Genomic DNA, 24301 nt, shown 5'->3' with positions numbered 1-24301 from the left:
TACATTGCTGTTTGTGTGCTTTCCTGTGTGAGTCACTTGGGTTGTGATCCCTGGTTTATACGCTTCTAAAATCTTGTGCGATGTTGTCATGACTGTTATGCAGTTGGTAGAAGCTTTATGTGTTTATTGTATTAGTTTCATGTAAAATAAAATATCTGTATCTTGGATTAATAAATTACTTAAATGCCAGGATGACTGGTCTAACACAGTAAGTTTGTAGAAGGTGGTGGCATGGGGAAAGGTAGGTTGAACCCTGGCTTTGGCATCATAGCCAGTCATTGGTTAGTTTGTAACTAGTTTTTTTTCACTCCATTCTCTTAGTTGTCTACCTGTGAATGATAAAGAAAGAGACGACACTGTCATTGTACACATGAACTGATGTGGTTTTACTGCATTTGGCCACACACTGAAAAGAAATATGCTGGTACAGAGCAGCCACAGGTCTCATCTCTGCTGCCACTCCTTTCACAAGAGAATAATCTTTACATCAACAGTTTTCCATCCTTGGCTTGATAACGTTTCAGTCCTACCTTTTGCTCTTGGTCCGAATGCAGAGATTAAAAACACTCAGTTGATGCAAACGGTGGGTTGATACAACACACAGAATGGGGTGTAGATGTGCTTCACACAACAGAGAGCAGAATTGAAGGGGAAAATGTTGCTTGGAGGCAAGACGCCTCTTTAATTGATTATGGCAAGGAAAATCAAATACCATATCTGTTTTTTTTCCTGGAGTATATTGAGACTGATCATAACTAACATCTGTTCATGTTAAGCAAATACTTGTCATGATTTAAACTTCTGTTTGCATACAACTCTGAGTAGTGCATCTTAAAGTCATACATATTCATATAGAATGAAAAATGCATAATGTCTGCATAAAAAGATAAGCTGTATGACTATATATGAAGACAACAACTACAATTCTCACAGCACTGTCATTGGTTAATTTTAAAATATTCAAGCATTATTTAAAAAACAGTAAGCTGAACTTAAAACTACACTACGAAAAAATTGTATAACTGAACCAATGCTGACTTGTTTTCCTCAATATTAATCAATTTTAAAGTTTCCCTTTTTTTTTCCTAACACTTTTTGTTAATTAGTTGTTATTTTAACCTCCAGTAACATGATCAGACTTCTTCTGCCTCTGGGCAATTGAGTTATGCTCTGATCTTGAGTTCTAAGGGAAATGTTCAATTTTATTTTTTTCCACAGTTGAATAAACAGTACCATGTATACTATCTCTTGTGTTAGAATAGTGTTGTCTTCACATAAGACTCAAATAATGGTTTTAGTCATTCATTTCCTTGTACACATACACCCTATTGCGTGTTGACAGGTTTATAAGGATGCAGTGGCAGCCGTGGGTGCTGGGAAGCTCCTAGACGACAGCCTTTGAATCCTTGCAGTCCTGAGCAATGGTGCCTGAGTTAGTCTGTTTATTGTCTGCTTTCTCTCCCAGATGCTTGACTTGTCTGAAAGATTAATACATTAACAAGAGTGGTAAGGTCCAGGGTTGCACATCTTTAAGACATGTTTATTACCAGATGGCACATGAGATTCAAAGGTCACTGTGGAAGGTAACATTTTAAAGTGAAACAACAATATTTATGTTCAAATACTATGCTGATGAGATCATATGGAAAAATGGTTTTGATTAGATTAGTTTATAAACAGCCACAATATATCTATTGAAAATTCCAAATGTCACTTTTAAGTCTTCTTTCTTTTATTCTATTACTTCCTAATTTATTTAGTAACACAAGACTACCTTCTTACATAAACAGACTAGCAGCTGGAAAAAAATCTATACTGGACAGAAAATCCCACTTTCTTAAACTGAAAATCCAGTGAGAAACCTGGTTCTATTGTCTACTACTTAAAGCTAATATTCCATATAAGAGCTTTTGAAGATCTGAAAGAAATTTTAACTTTTAAACTCTCTAGGGTAAAATCCATCTTGCAGACACAAGGACTTATTGTCAGATAGCTATCCTTATTTACAGGCAATATCATGTGATACAACATATTTAACAAAAATCATGTTATGCTACTTACACAGAATCCATACAATGAAAAGAAAATCCTTTTCTATAGGATTTCCATAGGAGGACTGACTGTCTCATAGCTCATTAGTAAACATTATCAGTAACACTAAACCTGAAATCTTGTTTATCCTCTCAAATTATCACAAACTCTATGTAAATTCCAGAGGAAATAGTTTTGCACAGGTTTAAAAGGGCAACTAAGCTCTTAATTAACATTTCTTATCTACCACGACACACAGGCATTAAAATGTAGAGGATTTACATGGTACTTACTTTTCATGTGATGTATTCTCAACTTTCATAGCCCCTTCCACCGGATCCAGTCCTTGTTCTGAAAACTGTTTCAAGGCACTTAACGCTGCCTAAAGAAAAAATGAGTTGTCAAAAAACCCACTGACACAACTGTATTAACGCCAATGAAGGAAGGTGTGTATTTTTGATATTCTAGATTTAAATATTTTCCTGTATATTGAAGCCGTTTAGGCTACAGAGCTAACAGAGTGGGTACATAACAGCTCCATGATAAACAACTGTGGTCGTGCACAGGTCTGAGGATATCTTCTTCCTGGATATATGAATGACTTCCATTTGTGTTAATGCAGGCTTCATCACCTTCATGAAGAACATGATATACTTTTAGGATTCTTGTCTCTCTGGCCTGTAAAGTCTCTCCAGCTTCCCCATGTGCTTTTCTAGACCCCATGTTTTCTGGAGCTCCTATGGACAAACTCTTGTCTTGTAGATGATTGCAGAAGGTATGAGCAACAGCAATAGGGTCAGCAGGACACTACTGACACTCCAAGGCTGGATCTCAACAACGCAGCAGACTGGTGTCTTATACATAGGTAGTGAAGTGTGCTAAACAGGGTGAGCCAATATGGGATGATTATGAAGCATCAGCAATAGAAGACTGATCAATTTTCAGCTGACATTTTTCTGTACAAGTGCATTCTTTATTGACCAGCTTCTCTCTCATCTTCATGAGTCCTGCTTTAGGACTCAAAACTGTTCTTCTCTCCCCCCTCTAATTGTTTTGGTAAAAGACTATTTTTTTGTAATTAATTTAGCACAGGTTGATTATGAAACTCTCAGACACCACGTGGCTGACTTTGAAAACACACACAGCACAATAAAACAGTTGAGGTCAGTTCTGTCTTGAAGGTGAAATGTAAAGCAGAACTGAAAAATGGATTTTTCTCTTTAATCACTAAGATGCATTCAAAACTAATCACAGGGGAAATAAAAGGTAACTTTTCACAGACATTGTCATCTAAGGTAATATCTCAAACACTGAAACTGACTGCAGGCCCTACGGCACTGTTCTTCACAGTGAGGCAACAACTGCTCTCTCTTCTTCATTGTTGGGACAGGAAGAATCCATGTCTCTATCTTCTTTTCCCACTCTTCTTGGAGAGCAGGGACTCTGTCTGGAACAGGAGCTGCCATTGTAGTGAAGTACTAGATTTGCTTTTGTACTAATTCTTTGCCTGGATTCTCTCAACAGCTCCTTCTCTTGAAAGGTATGTTTATACAACTTAAATATTATTAAACAATGTGTATTTTGGTGATCTGACTAACAGCACAAAAATTGCTAGGCTGCCCTAAAGTAAAAGACCATATATTCCAGATGTGTCTATAGCAATGACTAGCTGCTACAGCTTCAGAAGGCTGTACAAGGTACTCCCACCCATAATGCATAAAGGTAGAATCTTTCTAGTCTGTGAAGTTTTATGGTTTTTGCCCTAGCAAACAAATAAAAAGCTAACCATTTTATGAAGTGTCTTGGTAAACCTCAGATTATCACTGTCACTTAACCATCCACTCTACCTTTACCATGTGTTCTGGGCCCACTGTATCTGACAGCTAACCTGCTCTCTATTTGCTCCTTCTTCCCATCCATTGACATAATTTTGCCCTTCATCTTAAAATCTCCACTGGCCACATCTTTTTATCCTTTTTCCATGCTATGGCTAAGGGCTGAGCCTCAGCTTCACCTGAGTAACAGCTTCTCCCAATACAGGATCTTTCACTTTTATCACCCATTGAGTTCCCCAGTGAATGAATTCTTCCTTTCTTCATTTCTTCTGGTTTTCTTGACATTTTGATATATTTACATTTTTTTTATAAGACAGCTTTCTCTACTGCTTCATAATATCCCTTGTAGTTTTAGATGTGCATTCTCAACTCCTATAAACTCTAATCACCATCTGCCTTTGCATCCTCAATCTTGACTACACAGTAAAATCAGTTAGTTCAACCCAAATAATTTCTCCCAATGGCAACAACAGTTTTCATTTACTCTCCTCTCAACTTCTCTGTTTCTGCCAGTAACCTGACACATTTCTTCACCCCCATTTCTTTCTCTCCTCCTCTCCCTGGGGTCCTTTTCATCACTATGCAAGCACTACTCATCATGTGAGGAAGGGGAGTGATTTGGGCACCTGTGCTTCCTGGCACAGGACTGCTTCCCTATTGTATGTTAGTTGGTCATGTGTCAGCAACTATGAGAACCAAACAAGTCAATGGGTAGGGACTGGCACACAAGAATCTCTTTTCTTCTCATAACCATTTGTCCTGATGCATATTAGCAAAACAATCAGTATCTTCTTTCTTGTGTATGGTAAACCAAAAAACATTATGAGGTAGCACTGCAAGGAGAGGAGGAAGCTGACACATCTGCTCCTCCTACACAGTTTAACTGCTACCTCATCTGTTTTTGAACCCACCTTGTTTACTTTTTTATATCCATTCTTAGCTTCCGGGTCTGATGTGTGAATTGTAAACTTGTTGTGGAAGATCTGTTTGTTCAGGTTATTTGTTTTCACAGTGGCTTGGACAAAAAGGCCCTGATCATAGTTGGTAAGAAGTAGAGCCAAGTAATGTTTCATTCAAGATTAGATCACAGGTTGATCATATGATACGCAGCAGAGTCTGATCTTGATCAGTGGTCACTGAAATCCCCAAATCATCAAGAGATTAATTAGACCAACCCAAACTTCCTAATTCCTTTCTGGAAATGCTCTGAATATGAGCACATCTGTTACTTACTACTGTTTTAATCATAGAACTGGCTATTGCAAGGCATACCACATAAATTACAGAACAGCTTTCAGTGTTGCTTTCCAGAAAAACTGCTTTGGAACTTCCTGGAGGAATATTAGCCGCTATCTCAATAGAAACAGATCACAAGTGCATCTATTCGCTTCTAACAGCAAGAGAAGAAGTACTACAATACAAAATAACGAACTCTTTGCCTGCAAGCATGGATCATTACGTGGGTGTCAAGGAAGTAAATATGGAACAATTAGAGGAAACATAAAATGAAGGCATGATTCAAGGTGTTTAATGATAAGCATGTTTAATACCAACACAACATCCAAATCCTAATGCTTGTAATGTGGTGCGGTCTCATTTCTCCATCTCACCCTTCTTCAAGCCATGCCCTTCCCAAACTGAAATGTGATATAAAAGATAAGATCTCAGATCTATTGCATTTCTGAAACCAAATATCAGAGGGGGGAAGCTAGAGGAAAGCAGTCCTGTACCTGTATCCTTGATCTTCCAAGTAGAGGTGTCAGGGTGTTTCTGTGAGCACTGTGGAAGAGCCAGCCGTTTACACTGTCCCTCACTGCTAGGCTTCTCACCTTTGCTGCTCTGGAAGTTGACAATCTCTTCCAAAGCTCATGTTTCTCACTACTGAGTCCCCACTCCCCAGATCTGCCTCATTCCCACATCTTTCTCAAGTCAGTATCTCTGGGCTTCCCCTCCCTCCTATCCACCCGAGCTCTGACTTATTTTACAGCAGAGGTGAACACCTCTATTTCTTCACAAATCTCCTCCTACCCAGGCACCTAATTCTTCCTGCTCCTAAATGCTGTCCCACCCAGTACCCCCAGCTGCTCCCAGCTCCCAGAGCTAAACTTTCCTTCCCCAAGTCCTCCCAAGCTCCTACACCCCACAGTCCCTCTTTATCTTACAGTTTCATAATGTGTTCCAGGTTTATATAAGATCTGATTTCTTTTTCATGGCGCCATGTCTTTCTCTCCAAAAGAGACCTTTGGGGGAAGCCAAACTACTTCTATCCCATCTTTTGAAACTACATGTGAATTTTGGGAAAGTTTCTTTCATTTTTAAAATGTCTATTCATGAGATGTGACTAAAGGGCAGTAGAAGTATGGTAGAGAGAGCCTTGCGGGGTCTTAAAAATTCCCCCTTTTCTTTCTCCCATAGCCTGCTTATGTTTGGGAGGACCAGCAAAGCTGAGAGAAGCTGGTAAAGAATCTTAATTGATATCCTTAATGTTTCTCCTCTCCCCGTCATGCCCCTAGACTGACATGAAGATGCTGGATTCAGGAAGGAAGCTGGTAGCTGGGAGGTTGTGACCTGAATAGTCAGCAGAGTGACACAGAGCCCAAGTAATCTGCAGCAAAAAAGAGTTACAAGGAGACACTGGGCTAATTTAATCCATGATTCAATTCTATTAGTCCCAACAGATTTACACTACTTGGCTTAAATATAACTTGTGAATGGCAGATAACTTAGGTTAAATGAAAAGGAAAGAAAAGAATGGAACATTTGACAGTGAATCTGGTGAACAATTTCCTCTTTTAAAGGCTCAACACTTCCTTCCATTGATATTTTTCTTACAATAGAGCATCTGCACAGATATAGAGAAATTCTTCTCTCCCCCAGAAGATTTTACAACTGTTTTGTGAGTGAAGCCCCATAGGTTACAGAACAGATGTCCTTACACATTTCTTGTATCACTTGTTTTCTGTGTAGCTACAACAGTGCCAAAAATACGATGCCAACAGGATGCACCGCACTGCTAGCTGTTTGTCTTGGCTGCCATTTCCATTATTAGTATGTGTGTGTATCAGGATGGGGATGGATGTTTCCAGTCATTTTTTAGCTTTCCTCAAGTCAATTGGCAATTAGTAAATAGCATTGAAACTTGTGAATATTCTTCCTGTTCCTCACTCTGGGGATTAAGCGTCTTATAATGACAATCTAGTAACATTAGATCATTCTTTTAGCAAGAACAGCAGACAGGCACTACACTAGCCCATATGCATTTAAGACCACATCCTCATGATAAAATTTTCACATGTTTATTTTAGCACAGTATGTGGGTTGTGTTTTTTCCATGACGCTGAAAACTGTAAAAGTTTGTTGTTCTCTGTGGTCCTTCCAGTTGACTTTATGAAGGAGGTCTGAGACAATCCTAATAAACCCACTGCTTGATACTGTTAGTTTACTGGTGATATGTCTCCTAACATCAGTTTTCTAAGTATATAAAAAACCATATTCATCTTGGCCTTAATCAGTGTTTTCTGAAGACATAAAATTATGAGCAGAAATAGTTACGCTGCAAAACGGAATGAAGTCAGGGTCCAGAGTAGGTCATGAAGGACAAGATTTTAATGTCTTTAGTAGCTGGGTCCTAGTTCAAGGTTGAGTTTGAAGAGTCAGATGACTCATTGTGGTCATGCTGCCTGCAGCCACATGCCATATACATCAACAAGTCTCGTTTGGACTTAAGAAAATGCTTGCATGCCAGGTTAAAATGATAGACAGATCTACCTCTAGTCCTCAATTTCACTTGCAAGCCAGATGCCTAGAAAACAGCAGAGTTAATGCATGAACTAAACTGGCAGCAAGTGTATTTACAAACAATTAATGTTAATCTGTTTTCTGAGACAAGAGAAAAAATGCCCCCCAAATCAGGGAGGTTCTTCCCCTCTCCCTGACAACTGAGGCCTCAAAAGGCAACATCATCGGTGCAAGAACACTGCAGCAAAGCTGTCTGCATCAGTAATGAGATGCACTTCATGACTTTTTAATATGTGGATTTAAATTTCACATTTAAAGGCTATTGAAAAAACCCCAACAATATCACAGCTGTAGAGGTGAGTTCGAGGACTTAGTGTTCCAAAGTTGAGCAACTGTTTAAATTTGTATGTATTCAGAATTATTGTTCTTGGTGATTTTTTGCTTTCTCTTGATGAAGAAATTCTTAACCAAACTTCTACCTAGCTTTAACTTATCCACACTCAAAATTGCATGCATACAGAAATGCACAAAGGGAAGATATATTTGCTTGCGTAGACTTATATACATACACAAAAAGTAGCTAAAATTTGACTCCTTAACTCTCTTGAATTTACCAGGTTGGCTACATACAAGATAAATAAAAACTAGGTGATGGGTACTGCAACTAAACCTCTTCTTCTCACAGCTTCTGTTGTAAATTAATTTACTATATCACAAGCGGTAACTTCTGCTAGGAGTTTTCGTCACTTTCCTCACGTTCTTCCCAGTTGATTAGATTTCACGTGAACCAATGTTAACATCTGTTTAAAAATTAAATTCAGCAAGGCTTTTCACACTACACAATGTAAACCTTAATTAAATGACTTTAAGCCCTTTCCCCATACAGTTTATGATATGCATGAAAAACACAGGGTTATAATCTGATTAACTCATGTAGTTTACATGGAAATAGCATTTTCCAAACTGATTAATCTCTGCACAAAGGCATAGTTACCTGATAGGCACTACAATTAAGGCTACAGATTGCACCTGTCAAGAGAAGGACCTTGGAGCATAGGAGTCCACTATCTTCAAACAAAGAATGATGATTCACAGGTGTAGCTTAGAACAAGTTCCATGTAGTAGTTAATGCTACCCCCAGGCAACTCATGAAGCCAGAAATTAAATGACGCAAAATCCACGTACAGCCTGACCTTGCCAGCTTTCTGGAGGTAATCCTAAAGTAAGGATTAACTGTTCTTGAACAATTTTTCCAATATATTAAGCAGAGCTTCTATCAACAACAGCATGCACATCACCTTCTTCCACCGAGTTTTATGAGATGTGTGTACTCATTCCTCCATGCCTCTCGATATTCTGAGAAGTGGATAGAGTGAAAGACACTATTCAACATGGAATTTTATTTCTGTAGGTTTTCATCTTCAACAATCTACTTAAGTAAAGGGACTGCTTGAATTAACAGTAGAGAGAGTAAATTAGGCATGGCTTATTTTCAAATGTGAACCAACACACTAGAAATCTGACTGCCATTCTTGGGACTATGCAATAATTCCAGGAGTAATGAACGGCAAAGCATTCTTTCAAAGCCCAAGAAAAAGCTGCACGATCATCTGCAGTGAGAAAATTCTATTGCTTTAATGGTGATACAAGATTTTCTAGTCATAAAGAGAGAAAACCATGCTGAAAAACACTTATTTTTAAAGATAATGAAAAGGTATGCTTTTGTATGAAGAGCATAAATAATACTGAAAGTCAAACTTAACAGTAATGTGAGAGATTGATCCAGCATGGATAGGCTAGTCTGGCTGCCAAGTTTAGGTTGCGTTCTTACTTGTGGGTGGAAATAAGAGAGGAAAGGATTGATAAAAAATCTGTACAGGACTGTTCTTAAATCAGTATCTTCTCAGACTTCTCCCTCTTCACATATTCTCAACTGTGAGGAGCAACATTTTCAGGTGCTACCAAAATGCTAACTTCTGCCTCTGTGGCAATCTATGTTGAGAACCAGTAAATTGGCACTTCTTCATGAACACCTCAAAAGGGCTTTCAGGTTCAATGCCAGTATCCTCTGAGATAGCTCTGCATCCTCTAACAGTGAAGTGAGGTGTGAAAGTTCAGCCCCAGTATCAAGAGTTAAAATAAATTCTAATCAAGTCTCTTTTGTCAGATAATTTGGGTACCTTTTCAGTATATATTCTCAGGTTCTGGTCTAGAAACCTGGAAGTTCTTTTAAAGTAAATTTATTTCTAAATTCAAAACTTTGTATTTTTTCTTCAATTATTACAATAGAAAGAACAAAGACAAAAAGAATCATGCGTCATCTCAGCTTACTTATGAACATGAAGAAAAATATTCTAAAATTAAATTTCCAAGTATTTACACTACATATATACAATAGAATTTCACCAGAGAGCAATTAATCTTGTTTCTAATTTTGTATCCTCAGACAAAGGCTACTTAAACACTAACTTTCAGAAGGAGGTAGAAGGTAGGTAATATAGGTGCTTTCGATAATTAGAGGCTTTCAAATGAGAGCATTTAGATGACCAGTTATTGTATGTGTAGGAAGAGATTTAAACCATGCAATTGAGACAACACTCAAGCATGGTTGAGAAGCTGCAGGTGAAAATTATAGAAGATTTTAAGAAACATGTTTTTAAACCTAAAACTGAAAACACCAGAAAGTATATCCTCAGGCAAAATCCTGCACCAGCAGGGAAGAAAGGCCATGAATCACTGTCTCTTTCATCACTGATAGCTGGAAAATATCCTTGTCAGCTGTGTTCTCAGAACAATTTGGTTTATTTATTTATTTATAAGCATTTCTCCACATCGCTGCCATAGATTTGCAAGTCCACTGTCATTAACCCTATTTGTATTGCAGGAAATTTTGACCTCTTGATTTTAAATGAGTGGATTGAGGTTCTCGGCTGTGTAAGAGTTCACAATGACTTCTAAAATATGCTACAATGGACAATCATATTCATCCGTATGACCTCCACAATTCCATGCTGTTTTTAACATCACTTACCACAGCCTTCACTACATAGCTAGCAATACATAAATGAGGCAAAGACCATATGATTCCCCATCAGGGAATGGGCCCTGACCCAGATTAGTAGTGTAGAGGTAGCCAGAACTGTTTTAACAAAATGTATGAGCTCTAAACTGAGCTGTATTTAAATAAGATATAAGCATTTATTCTGTTATTCAAGTGCTTTTCTTAGGCAACTGCTCATGAAGAGTGGTCAAAAAATTTGCTATTAAAAGATTTTTATGAATTCTCAAAGATCCACACCAAAATTAGTATACAACAAAGTTCCAACTATCAAGTATTACTCAATGCTTACTTCAACGTGGTTACTCTTCCACTTAGTAAACTGAACTCAAAAAACACACTCTCTAGTGTTTAAATACTTTAACCTCCCCTTGCAAATATCCTCTTCTTCATGAGATAAAATGGCACTAAGGACCAGAAGTTGTATTCCTGTTTTTAAAGAGAAGGAAACCGAAGTGAAGAGAAAGTGTATTAGCACATAAAGGGCTGGCCCAAGGTCAGGCAATAAAAGTAAGAATCAGCTTTACTAGTTTACATGTATTTTATCATAGACCAAGACAGACAGAGAGAGATTCTGAAAAAAGGTATTTAATGTTAAAAAAAAAAAAAACAAAAAAAACCAATCTACACTGAGGCCACAATTTTAATTCAAATGCCTCATTTCTGTCACTATCAACCATCAAGCTATAATCTTCCCATTAATGCTAAACACTTTCCATGACATAGTGGAGAAAAAGACTCCCTTTTAGGAGAATAGGACAGGTGAGAGCCTCTAACAAATTTGTTTTGCTGAAATATTCTGAAGAGTACTAATTTTCCCCCAATGTTTTATAATTTTTTTTTTCTTTGAAGTTTGACATGTTTCTATTTCTAAAGACCATACACTTTGTTTTAGACATGGGAGTAATTTCCTAAATATCAGATTCCTTGGTTTTAGCAATTTTGAAATGAAAGAATGTCTGTTCTCTCATACCAAGACCATTACCTTAGATGTTAAGTGCGTGTCAGTCTAAACATGACTAGAAACTTTGGTTTGAAGACAAAAGCAATAGATTACATTTAATACAAAGGACTGCCCATTGGCTTCTTCAAGCAGCACATTATAGTTGGAACAATGGGGGAGTTTAGGCTGTAGATTCTTGCATTACAACATCTGTAATGAAGCCCACATACTAAATTGTATTGTATCTCTGCTTCTGTGTAATTCTACTCCTGTGGCCCACATATCGGCATTTGGAGAAGGATATTCCACCCTCAGAGCCTTAACGACCAATCCCTCTCTTCATTCTCCAAGTCTCATTTTACAAGCATGCATGTACATCTAACAAAGCACCAAATCTAGATTGACAACTAAAAGCATTATATTTAGCATATATGGCATGTAATTAGAAATTTGAGTGTTTCCAAAAGGCAAAGTTTTTGATTCTGGTTTCAGAGTATTTTTACACTGCATTAACTGGTATTTTTCTCCTAGTTGAAGTTGATTTAAGTGAGATCAGAGTCAGACCCAAGAGCTACAGGCTGAACTTCTCATCTGAAGTAGTTTGTAATATAATTTTGTCCTTGCTAACTGTTGATGGCTTGTCCTCATCCCATTTTAACCTACAACCATCAGCTCCTTTAATGGAAGTGTCTATAAAGATCGTCTCTAAAATATGCTTTTCCAGCACACTTAATGTCTTTTAATGTCTTTCCAATTAAATCCAGATGTGAAAAGCTTAAGGAACAGTTCTCAGGACTGAAAAAGATGACATAAATCTTGCAGCTGACAGAGATCCCACTGAGCTCAGTTGGGGAAACTCACAGAGGACTTCTTGTGGGCCAGAAAAGCTGCTGGGTATAAAGACAGATGTGTATACTCCTATTAAAAAAATTTAAATAAAAACTGACTCCTACAATGAGGTATCCACAATTATCAGGGACATTACTAACTCAATCCCTCAATGTGCTGAGCACATCCTGTGCAGTACAGATTTCCCTCATCTTTTCGGGAAGTTTATCAGAGTTGAAGGGGGTCACATCTGTTCAGGAAAAAGCCCTTCACCTTTCAGGATTTCAGCTCTTAAACCAGTGTAGGGACTGATTCTGGAAAACGCTGACTGTCTTGATCTCGTACTGCTATCAACAGGGAGATAATGTACTCTGCAAAGCGAGACTCTGAATTTCTGCCCTCTCTCCTTTACCTCCTCCATAATCAGGTTAGCAGATTAAATTGTGGTTTCATTACAGGAGAGTCCCCAAATGTGCTATTAATTATAAATTCTTACCAATCTGATGAGAAACTGGGCATTCCTAGTAGCTGACTACCACTGCTGGGCAAGTGCTGTTTGTGCAGCTGTCAATTTGGGGTTTGTTTTGCTGTAATCACTTGCACACTCTCAGGATTTCTTTATTTTTTATTTTAACAATAGTAGATCATCTTATTTTGCCCCTCCTTAACTGTAAATGTTGGCTCAGCTCATGCCACATCTTTCAGAGGGACAGGAAATAACAGCCCTCCCCAGCTTGTAATAAAGAAATCTCTAGAAAGCCACCCAATGCTAACAGCTTTAATAATTTTCTACCCTCCTGCTACTTACTTATTTTTGAAATTGGTAAATTATCCAGACAGATCAATGACTTTTAAAGAGCTACATCTTCATGAGACAGCAGAAAGAAAAAAAGAAAAAATGTGTCAGGATAGAAGAAAAACCCATTTCTAACTGAAGATTAAGTTTGAGTCCACGTTCATTAGTGATAGGAACTTCAGTAGAGACATTTTGGATAGTAGTACTTAATTTCATTGCATTTTTCAAATGCCCATGGAGACTTTTTAGCACAGTTTGGTGTCATAAGTGAGTGTATGGAAACATGAAACTAGATACCTGAATTAAAGGACAATCTTACATACTCAAGTACAACAATAAGTGGTCAAACATGGGATCTGGACAACAGCGCAGAACTAATACTGAAAGAGGTAGGCTCCTAAACACATGCAGAAGAGCTCTTGAAGATAAAACTCCTCCAGTTCTCAACTTGCTTTATTTTCCACAACGGCCAGCACTTTTCAGACTATCACTCCTGCAGGGCTGAAGGCTGGATCTGACTCCCACCAAAATCACTGCTTCATGACCATCACTCAGGAGACACAAGGAATGCCCTTCCCTTGGAATGAGCTGCTGCCTCTGCGAGGATCCCACTCTTGGCTAGCTCAGGGAATGAACTCAAATCTCCTGTGCTTTGCTGCCAGGGACCACCAGGCCGGCTCTGATTTATAGCTGTTTCTTTGCAGTTTTATGATACAAGAATGTTCACTTGTAATTACAACAGCATTTTGTTGGCTCCTTGCCTTCACTTGGGTATGCACAACACCATATCCTTCATTCCAGCCTTTTTATGTCAAGACCCAAAATTTGAGAAGAAAAGAACATCAGAAATATTATGAAAATGCTGCAGATCTTGCTCAAAGAGGGGACTCGTACATATTTGCTGGGTGGGACATGTGACAAGCTGGATAGGATGCTGAACTAGGAGTCAGTAGGACAGCTGGTCAAAATTCTTTCTCAGAAAAACACTAAATCAAGAAACAAACCTTTTTATGAGAATATATCAGTTCTGAAAAAAGGTTTTCTAGGCCCAGGATAGGCTCTCCACTCAAAATATCACAGACAAGCTCATACATAACCACTGGGCTAATGATTATGCTTGATGTGGCACATTCATATACTTGTTGGTTCTATGTGAAAAAATTTCAAGAGGTCTATAGTTCATTTTAAAGTGAATGAAAATACTTGAACTCTTAATGTGTTTTGTGGGATAAAAAAGCCATTTCATTCAAAAGACAGTGACTGCCACTAATCTGTTGTGTGACCTTGGGGAACCACTTTAGCTCGGAATTTTTCAGACATATACTTAGCTCCTGACTTGGAGATCATCAAGCAGTACATTTCCATCACTTGTAGTGTAAATCTGATTTTTCATTTTCAGTAGAGGCATACACTTCTTCAGAGGAAATTCCAGGTATTTAGATACCATTTTAATAGTTAACTGTCAAACAATTTCCAAGTCTTTTAAACAAAGAATACTTCTGTGCTAGCTTAATTTGTAGAGCCATATATGTCCCATTTAAAGTGGCTGTGATTAAGAAGAAACACTAAGCTTAGATTTTTCTGCTAAATGAGAAAAGTTTAAAGCCAATAAACTGTATCTAGGATTTTAGCTGGGAGATGAAATAAAGGGCACATTTGTTCCTGGTCATTGGATTTTTAACCTGGGTCTGTTGCTCCTGCTGTTAAGCTCCTATACATTCCTTACTAGCCTGTAGCATCCAGCAATCCCAGCTCTCAGTGTCTGGAATTAGAGGTGAACTGCAAAATAAAACCACTTTTTAGGGAGAGCTAGTATATGGTGAGCGCCACATATTCTGACAGAAGGCAGCAGCTGAAAAGGTTAATTTTAAAAAAGAGGACTTCTTCCACACATTTTTTTAAATTTTAGATTAGATGTATAAATTCCAATTTACTATTTGGATCTGAGGATTCTGACAATATCTGGAAAACCTGGAAGATGCTGCTGAATCCAGTGGATAAAATGCAAGCTGTACTTTACTCCCCTTAGTACAGGAAAGGAGAGGTTGAACCTTATGCTTGGACTCAGCTTTCTATCTCAGGTATGAGAATACCCTTCAAGAGCCCCAAAGTTTGCCTTTATTATGGAGGAAAGAAAAACCCCTGGTTTTCTAGCAACAAAACAAAGCTATATTATTTCTGCCCCCCCTACCTCTTTTCAAGCTTGTATTTATATTTTTAATATATTTTTTTAAGTAAAATATTTTAACCTGCCTTTTTGCAATACAGGAGCAGTATCATGACTTCATTGCTTCTCCTTTTACCTCAAAATCCTGTGAGAATATATGGGTATTTCCTAAAGGTGAAATGAAAAACTAATCTGCCTTCAGTGACTCATCACTCCAGTGATCAAGTTAAATGACAGCATTGCAGAAAACTCTCATAATACATATCTTTCCCTGCCTATTCCAGTGCTGCTATTTTACACACAAATTCAACCATTTCTTCAGCAAATGCATCTTGAGGTGAAGGATTAGTATTCATTTAAATCAGCACCAGCTACATTCCTATTAATTTTGTGAAGTGGCAGATGTACTTTTTATTGGATTATTTTATATTTCTACTGCTTGTAGCTTCCCTTTTTAATGGAAGGGCCAAATCTACCCTCAGATTCAGCTTCTACTGTCATTTGTATTTTGATTTAAGTAGGAATTGGCTGTGTGCACCTGGATTTGCTCTACAGTCATGAACTCCTACTTCTGGCTGCTACTGCAACACAGCTAGAAAGATAAAAAGAGTACTAACAATGTGGGACAGATCAGGCACTTTCAGTCATCTCCGTGAATGCTGTCCTACATGCCACTCTGGTAAGAATGGTATACATTGGGTACTATGTAGCTCAAAAAGTGCTTCAAGAGAGACTTTAACAAGAAGGAACCAGATTTCCTCAAGAACTCTGACTTCTTAAATTCAGGAACCTCTCCAACTGGCAGCTCAGCGATGCAGATTAGACACTCCTTGACTCTAATTAACTGAGCTCTGCAACTATGGACCTGCTTTTCCTCCATTTACAGTTACAGTCAAAAATATAGATATATGTCCAACAACTTTACTGAACAGCTGGCTTTTAGTCTGGAAGATCTGCTAGCGGCTATTTTATCATTTCATCCTAGCATCTATTATTAAAATCCATTAACTACATCTGTCAAAAAGATCTTATTCAAAATCTTGCTAGTTACAAAATAGCCTCTCAGGGTTAGATTCAATAAAGAATTAGGGTACTTACAAATTAGACACTGTAAGAGTGAAGTTTCAAAAAGCACATCCCTGGAATAAAATCAAAGGTCTAAAGTTAAGTACTCAGTTTCTTTATCTGGTGTTAAGAGGAGCGCCAGATTTCTCTGAAGAACGACCTGAGGAAGCTACATGCTGAGTATGGAGCTACCTTCAGGTAATGAGCCCAGAGGTGAACTCCTGTTCCTCTCTAGAGTTCAGTTGCAAAGCCAGGACCACATGCAGAGGATCTGGCAGCTTGGTCAGCTAGTGTCTACAGCACACAATCCTCTCTTCAAGACAGCTGGCTTTTCCGCCTGAGCAGAGCTCACTGTTTTTGCTAAGATGACCACTGGAGAAGCGGGTGGAGGTAAGACTCCCCTTTTTGTCAATGGCACAGATGTGAGAACACTTGTCCAGAGTGCAAGAGATACAGATTTTAGATTTCTTAGCTTTAGGTCAACAAACCACACATCCCACCTCCTAGGTGACAATCTAACCTCCAGGATCAGTTATAGGGAAGATTCAGCTGTTGCATTAAAAATAACTTAACATTCATGGGTCAAAGGAAAGATAGTGCAAGGAGGAGCCTGACTCCATAGGCTAATGATCACAGCAGTTACTGACCTATCCTGAGGATCCTCCCATGCTCCCTAGATAATTTCTGTTCTTTATCTAATTGATACTTTAACACTAAGTTCATAAGTGATGAAAGCAGGAACTGCAATCCAGCACTTCTGCTTTTCAGTGGCTTCTTTAAGTGGTAGGATGCAATAATATTCCTTCTCATGCTTTCTTTGTGCAATCCTGAATATTTTAAGTTTTTGTTATATAGTGGCTTCAGTTATCTGGGAAGGTAAATAAATAGCTGTACTTGCATTTAGACAGTCTCCTGAGACATGATATTATGACTACCTTAAGACTGTGGAAGGAACAGAGTCCAAGTTCATGTTTCCTGAGTAAGTCTATGTTGCTGTGTAAAGCACGGAAACCACTAGCAACTGCTCCAACAACAGCTAAGAAGAAAAGCCTTCAGGATGCTGTTTTAGCTAATATTTTTCCATATGGGGCATGTTAATTAATATACAGCTCTATCTTAATAAAAGATGTTATTAAGATAAATAATAATCCTTCACTACTCAATTTCTCTTTATGCAAATGATTCCAATAAGCCTGCTCATGTATACAAAACTCATGTATGCAAAAGTAGAAATCTAATAGAGGAAAATTAAGTTACTTAAAATCAACACAATAAAAGCAGAAATACTAACTTAAATGGCTTAGAGACTAAAACATTATGCCCAGTCTCAGTTAGCTCTAAGAATTTAATACTTTTAGCTGTCACATAAACAATACAATCATAGCATGAAAGAAACACTAGCTTTTTAAGGATCCTACCAGAAGTGGATGACCATGCATATTATACAGTAATATTCTTCAAGCACAAATAAGACCTAACTGAAACCATGTTTTAGATAACTGTCATGCTATCAAGTTACAATAAAGAGGAGATCAGATTTATTCTTTCCTTCACAATGAAATCAGTATAAACAAATCTTATAATGTTTGGACACCAAACTCCTGAAACAAAGAAACCTAGAAAATCTCATAAAACCACCCACAGACTCTGTATGCTGGTCTGTGATTATACAACTGGAGAAGATCATCCAAACTGCGATGTAAACCAATGTCAGTCTGCAAATGATAGTAGTACAATGGTTCTAACAAAAAATAAAGCAAGTCACTGGAACAGTCATCAGCAAGGAATACATTCATGTTTATCTAACCATTTTTTCCAAAAATGAGGAATACTTTTTTTAAAATTTAGAGAAAGAAGACAACTTATTCCACATACTGAGGATAATATCTCTCGTGTGTGTCTTTACTAAACTGCAACACACATGCAACTAAACAAAAATGAACCTGGGACCAACAGTAAAAAAGGCTTCCTAATGCACCCCAGTGCCTATTACATTTCAACTTGATCCTCTATGAAACCCATTTTGTCCTCATTATTTGTTAGATGGGAATATTCACCCTTGTTTTTAGAAATATATATGCCAAACAGCATATCTCTTTCTCCTATGAACTACACACAAAAAGAGAAGATTAAATGATGAAAAATTTTCAGTTCTCTCAGGAAAACTGTTTCTGTAGACCATACTTCTACCTCAAAACTGTGATTTTTTCTCCTTGCCTGGAATCAGAAGCAAACTATTCTAGATCTGAAAAAACATGTGCCTGTCTAGAAGAGATGTGTTCTCTGGCCAGTTCTCTGTCTATAGATACTACCTTGAAAGTGTAAACCTCTGTGTACTTCTTAGGTGAGGCTTCAGAAGATGCAAGACACTCAATATTAAGGCTGCTAAAGCAGTGGACTAACCCAGTTGCCCTGAAGGTGGGGTCTATGATCTATCGTTTTTTTGACCTGTTTCTACTCAATTTAAGATCCTTTAAGGCTGAAAAATGTTTTACTCAAATAAGAAGTTAATGATATAAGCACATTCCCTTTTGCAAATGTTGTGAAAAGCAGTGGCATTTCTTTCTTTCTAGCTATGCCGGAGAGGAATTTGATCATTCAAACATGTATTTAGTAAAGAAACTCATTTCATTAAAATCAACCACCCCTGCAAATTGGTTAATAATTTATATTTCCCTAACATTAATCTCATTCTTGTCTTTAAGCCACAATTGACTGAACTGTAACTTGGTACCAACAATGGGTATTAATCATACAAAAGAAAACAAAAGGAGCAGTAATGAACTGACAAAGCTTGTTAGTCTCCTCCAGTAAGAGTGCAACAATTAACAATACAGTGAATGAATATCAATCATTCAAATGCAGTAAAAAATCTCTCTATATAAATAAAAGAAATGAAGAATGGTAGCTGACAAAAAATCAACAATCTTGGAGAAAAAAAGTCTAATCATTATTATACTTAACAGACTGTGAAAGAACACTTTATTAAGGAGATGGTAAAAAAAAAAAATTGTACTAAAAGGAAAAAACTGTCATTCTTAAGAAAGTATCTTCTGCAGTATTTACACAAACATCGTTCCCTCATATAGTCATATATGGTTCTTATATTGCTAACATTCAATCTTTTCTAGGCCTTATTTACAACACTGTGCCTGGCTAAAAGCTGTGCTGCCAGCATCAGCATTACCAGTGGTTGTACGTTGAGTTAAAAATGCACTTGTACATGAACAGTGCTTTTCAGGAAATGTAAGAAGAAAAGTTTCTAGCTGCTCTTCGTGATCACTAGCTCTCCTGTGTTTTAACTATTACAGTGATTTCATCAAAACTGGTTGTATATGAAGAGCTAAAGTCAAATTATTTTCTGCAATATTTTGATATGATTTCCAATATGTAATTTTAACTTATAAAGCTTATAATTGAATATAAATTATTATGAATTTTAAAGACAAAAGACAAAAGTAAAAAAACCCTGTATTTTTTAAGTTGCATGTTCAATCAAAATGTAATTCCCCCTCTTCACTAGGGTAGGGGCAGGAAGGAATTTTTAATAAATTGTCAGAATGATATGCTGATATTTTTTGTATAGCAGTTACAGTGTACACTACATATTTTAATAAACAACATGCTTACTTTCCTAATAATTTCTAAAAAGAGCAAACCCCTCCTTATAACAGCTGCAGTGGCCCAGATGTCACAAAAGCAGAATGCCTCTGCTATGCAGGGGAGGGGCAGGCCTTCCCTTTGTGCTGGCACGTGGAGGTCCCAGCCAGCGACAGCCTTTCGCAGGCACATCATGCCTGATGAGGTTTGGCCATGGAAGAGGGCAGGAGCATGTGCAGAGCTGGTTTAATGAATAAAACATGGAATCGATTTATTTGTTGCAGTACAGGTGGCAAAGGAGTTTCAGACCTGGTTTGCTGAGGGGAAAACTGCAGCTCCAGCCCCGTGCCTCGGTCTCCTTATTGCACTACAGCGCAACTGCCCAGTTTTTCTGATTTGGCAACGGGATCAAGCTCTAGCCTTGAAAAATTGACTCTATAAAGAATATGATGTGCACAGTAGTCAGAGTTGATTGTTTCTGATGAACAGCGAAGTCTGGCAGGCAGAGATGCTGCCCGCACTGTTTGGATTGTGGGAAGATAACATTTCCTATCGTTGTCTCTACAAAGCTCCTAATACAGTTAGACTAAAAAGAGCAAGCAACAAAAGCACTGATTTCTCCTGGAAAACAGTGAAGCTTCTTCTTCCTTGTAAAGCATTGTGGAAGATCCTACCTGGTAGCGCTAGAAACTCCAGCTCCCCTCTTCCCCAGGGAACTCGCAGCACAGAGCTCCTAGTCTTCTCCCAAGATTATTACTCTCTCTGTCCCTCATTCATGTTTTTCACCAGTTCTCCTCAGCAGTGAAAAATCAGTCAATCATGCCCATTCCACTGTTGCACTGTTTCAGTCTGCAGGTTGCCTTGGCTGACAGGGTGGATGCTATCCCTGGGCATCCAAATTGTTAGGCATGGGGTCTAATGGAAATGGAAGAAACAGGTTTTTGCCTCTAACATCCCATAGAAAGACAAGGGTAAGCAGAGGGTGAGGTGAGGCTTGAGATCAGACAGAAACTGATCTGTGATTCTGCAAATAAAGGACTTAGTCATGCAGTTTTCTCTTTGGAGAATGCTACCAGGCAGGAGTAACTTGACAGCTGCTCTCTCATAATAGCCAGTTTTGACTCCTGTATACTCTTCATGCCTGTACATTGTTTTATTACTTTGCATTTAGATGTAGAAAACTCCGAGCACCTGCACTACACAACATTAAACCCTGTATCTACTAAATCTGCCAACACAGAAGCCAATTCAGTCGGTGGAATTATTTGATGTGGTCACTCACTACAAAATGGGTTGAAAGCACAAACTTGTCTCAAGCCCACCACTGCAGAAACAACTGTAGCATTTTACTGATGTGGGCAGGACCCAAGTGAGTAAGGGCAATTTGTGGCACACTTGAAAAATAAGTTAATTTTGAAACAAAGAAACAAAGTTCCTTTGTTCAGATTTAACACATTTCTTGACTTGTATTACCCACTTCTCTCTTTCCCATTCCCAAGGAAGGTTCCATTAATCATCCTTCTAATAGAAACACTTGTGTCTGATCACTGAGCAGTGGACACAGGCATAGTCTTGGGCATGCACTGAACAAGAAGCCCAAGGGAAGCCTAGCTGAAAAGTTTGGGAAAGCAAGGATGCCTTTTTAAAATAAACTTTGGAGAGGTCAGCAGGACAGCAAGGGGTCAGCACCAGGCAGCCAGTGGGTGGATGGCACAGGAGAAAGACAACAACACTTGTCATTAATTATATCTGTTGGAATGCTACACATTTTCCCCCCCAAGTGGTAGTACTCCAGACATCCAAGCACAGTCTCTCCCACGTCCTACTCGACCCCAGGCAGGGCACATGCCAAGAAGCTTTCATACACTAGAAGCCAAGAAGTAGCTAATACAAGCAGAGGTTAAAGAATTTAAATTGTCCCTCCACTTTGAAACATTTTTTCTCTAGCTTAAAGCCATCCTCTCATAACTGTCTCTTCTACCAGTGAAATACATATTCTCTTAGAGCTAAATATGGCTAGATTTCTATGCCCAGCTTCAAGCTAACAAAACTCTGACTTTCTCTGGAGAGGAATAAATACTGGGAACTGGACTGCTCGGAACAAGAACTTCACTCCTAAAATTGATCCTGCAAGCTCCCAATACCATGTGCCACTTACCCTGGTCTAGATGTATCTTATCTGAAAAGGTGTTTTCTCCTATAAATATTTTTTGCAAAATGTCTTCAAATGCCAGAGTGCATCACTACATGTGATGCTCTTGCAAAACTTTGAACTATCCCTGTTTATGAAGCTAATTGTTTCATAACCAGTAGTATCTTTTATTTTAATAAAATCCCTTATAAATTATTAATTGGAGAGGAAATGGCAGGCTAATAATTCATGGATGGATCCTTTCCCACTTAACCCTGAACTAGCCAAGGACCTAGCCAAAGTTTCTTGTCTATTATGTGAAGAATGAGACAGGTATCTCTGCAGCATGATTTATCCTATCCTGAATAGATAGGTGGGAGGAATGGAAATGCTTCTCTCTGTACTTTCACTATAGAGAAACTCATAAAACTAGCTCAACCTAGAAGCGTTGTAGGCATCTGAAAGGTATGCAAGATGTTTTAGTGACTATATAGTTTATGAGGAAGCTTTGGGTATTAGAACTCCAGCATAGTAGTTATAAATCATAGTAATTATAAATCATGGAACAATATTACCTGTCCATGTTATGAAAATTTCTGCCCATTTCTGCAGAGTGGTCTGAGATGTCTTAAAATCAGCTTGCTGGGTTCTTTAGCGTATATGGAACAAAAACCCAGAATTCGGAGAGGGGGGAATTGGAGGAGAGTGGGGTGTCCCTGTACACTGAAGAACCCTGTTTTGCACTAAGGGAATGAGACAGAGATAATAGCTTGAGCAAGATCAATCTGGATATGCTAAGCCTTGTTAATGGGTTTTGATTATTAAGTGGGGAAGAAAAGAAAAGAAAAGCCTGTGCTGGGGCCACTGAAAAACACTGCATTACTCTGTGGTTTGAGAAATTCCTCTACAATGCAGGGAAACCCCCTACCCTAAATTCACCTCTTTAAGATTTCAGTAGAAAATAATATATCTTTTTGTAGAGAACAAGGAGATCTTTAGAAAGAGAGAACTCCTCCCGTAGATAAAAAAACAGACCATGGCTCTGTTTTCATTTGAATGATGCATCCAACAGGGAATATTCAAACTGTTACTGCTGCCAGTTCGAGATCCAAGATGGGCTTTGAACCCACAGCTTCAGAGCCCAAGTTAAGTCACCATATGTTTTTGAGAGCTTTTATTTAACTTTTTCTCTGTAGTTTTCAAGCTTTCATACAGTCATAAAACATGGGCAAAAATAGGCTCGCTCTACAAACAGAAAAATATTGTGGAAAGAAACATACACTGTGGTAAGGCACAATATCCACGGGAAAGTATTAATCATTTTTTACTGAAAAAAGGAAAAACTACCCAATGTTGAAAAAGTAGTAGCAGTGTAAATGTAACTTATTAGATGGATAAAAAACTCCAGAGTGACCCACAGTGTTTGACACTCAGAGGACTGTTCTTCAAGTCCAGCATTGAATAGGAGTGGTAAGAATAGACGAAGTTACACATAAGAATTTGAAAAGCAACCCTTCTTGCCTTCCCCTCAGAAAACAACAACAAATAAGCCAAATAATGAGCCTGGTTGTGTTGATTTAAACCATTTGCAAAACTGCAGTTCTGAGTTGTGCCTGTATTAACCAGAGACTGGATGCCAGGATTCCTTTCCTCATTTGAGAAATTCATCATAGCTAGGAACTGCTTCTATAGGAGATGGACAGACAGGCCTAAAGCACAATGCAAACACAATGAATTCACAGCTCAAAACCCCAAGGAGAAGTGAAAAAGAGACCTGACTGAATCATCAGTTTCAAAAAGAAGCACCCTCAGTTGACAGAATTAATTCCTCAGATTTCATCTGAGACCTCATTATGAAAGCAAGTTGGCACCACACCCCAGTACACTTCCTTCAGTTTAGCTCCTCTCCCTCCCTGAAAATGTGCATTGATTTCCCTGGTCTGTGGTACTTGGACAAGCTTCATAAAGCCAGAAGGGAATCTGAATTGGTCTAGTCTGTCCTCCTGTGTGTTCTACTATGATAGTGCCATCCTTGTGTGTTGACCAGAGAAATCCTATCCTGCTCCACAGAATGCTAGAGACATTTAGCAGCTTCTTTCCATGGGTAAG

At 38.2% G+C, this 24301-nt stretch overlaps 1 protein-coding gene across 9 annotated transcripts in view; it reads right to left on the bottom strand.

Annotated features, from left to right (window-relative positions):
• Positions 1 to 362: 362 nt before the first annotated feature.
• Positions 363 to 24301, bottom strand: part of STAU2 (staufen double-stranded RNA binding protein 2) — a 173031-nt gene continuing 149092 nt past the window's right edge. For all 9 annotated transcript variants that reach the window (XM_074817378.1, XM_074817349.1, XM_074817394.1 and 6 more), the window contains 2 exons: positions 2325 to 2413; positions 363 to 1478 (listed from right to left, as the gene is read on the bottom strand). In XM_074817378.1, the coding sequence (XP_074673479.1) occupies positions 1385 to 1478; positions 2325 to 2413 (183 nt within the window). In that variant the 3' untranslated portion in view covers positions 363 to 1384. The remainder of the gene's footprint in view (positions 1479 to 2324; positions 2414 to 24301) is intronic.

The sequence above is a fragment of the Strix aluco genome, chromosome 1 (genome assembly GCF_031877795.1).
Source record: "Strix aluco isolate bStrAlu1 chromosome 1, bStrAlu1.hap1, whole genome shotgun sequence".
NCBI classification, from domain to species: Eukaryota; Metazoa; Chordata; class Aves; order Strigiformes; family Strigidae; genus Strix; species Strix aluco.
This window is presented reverse-complemented; position numbering and strand designations above follow the sequence as displayed.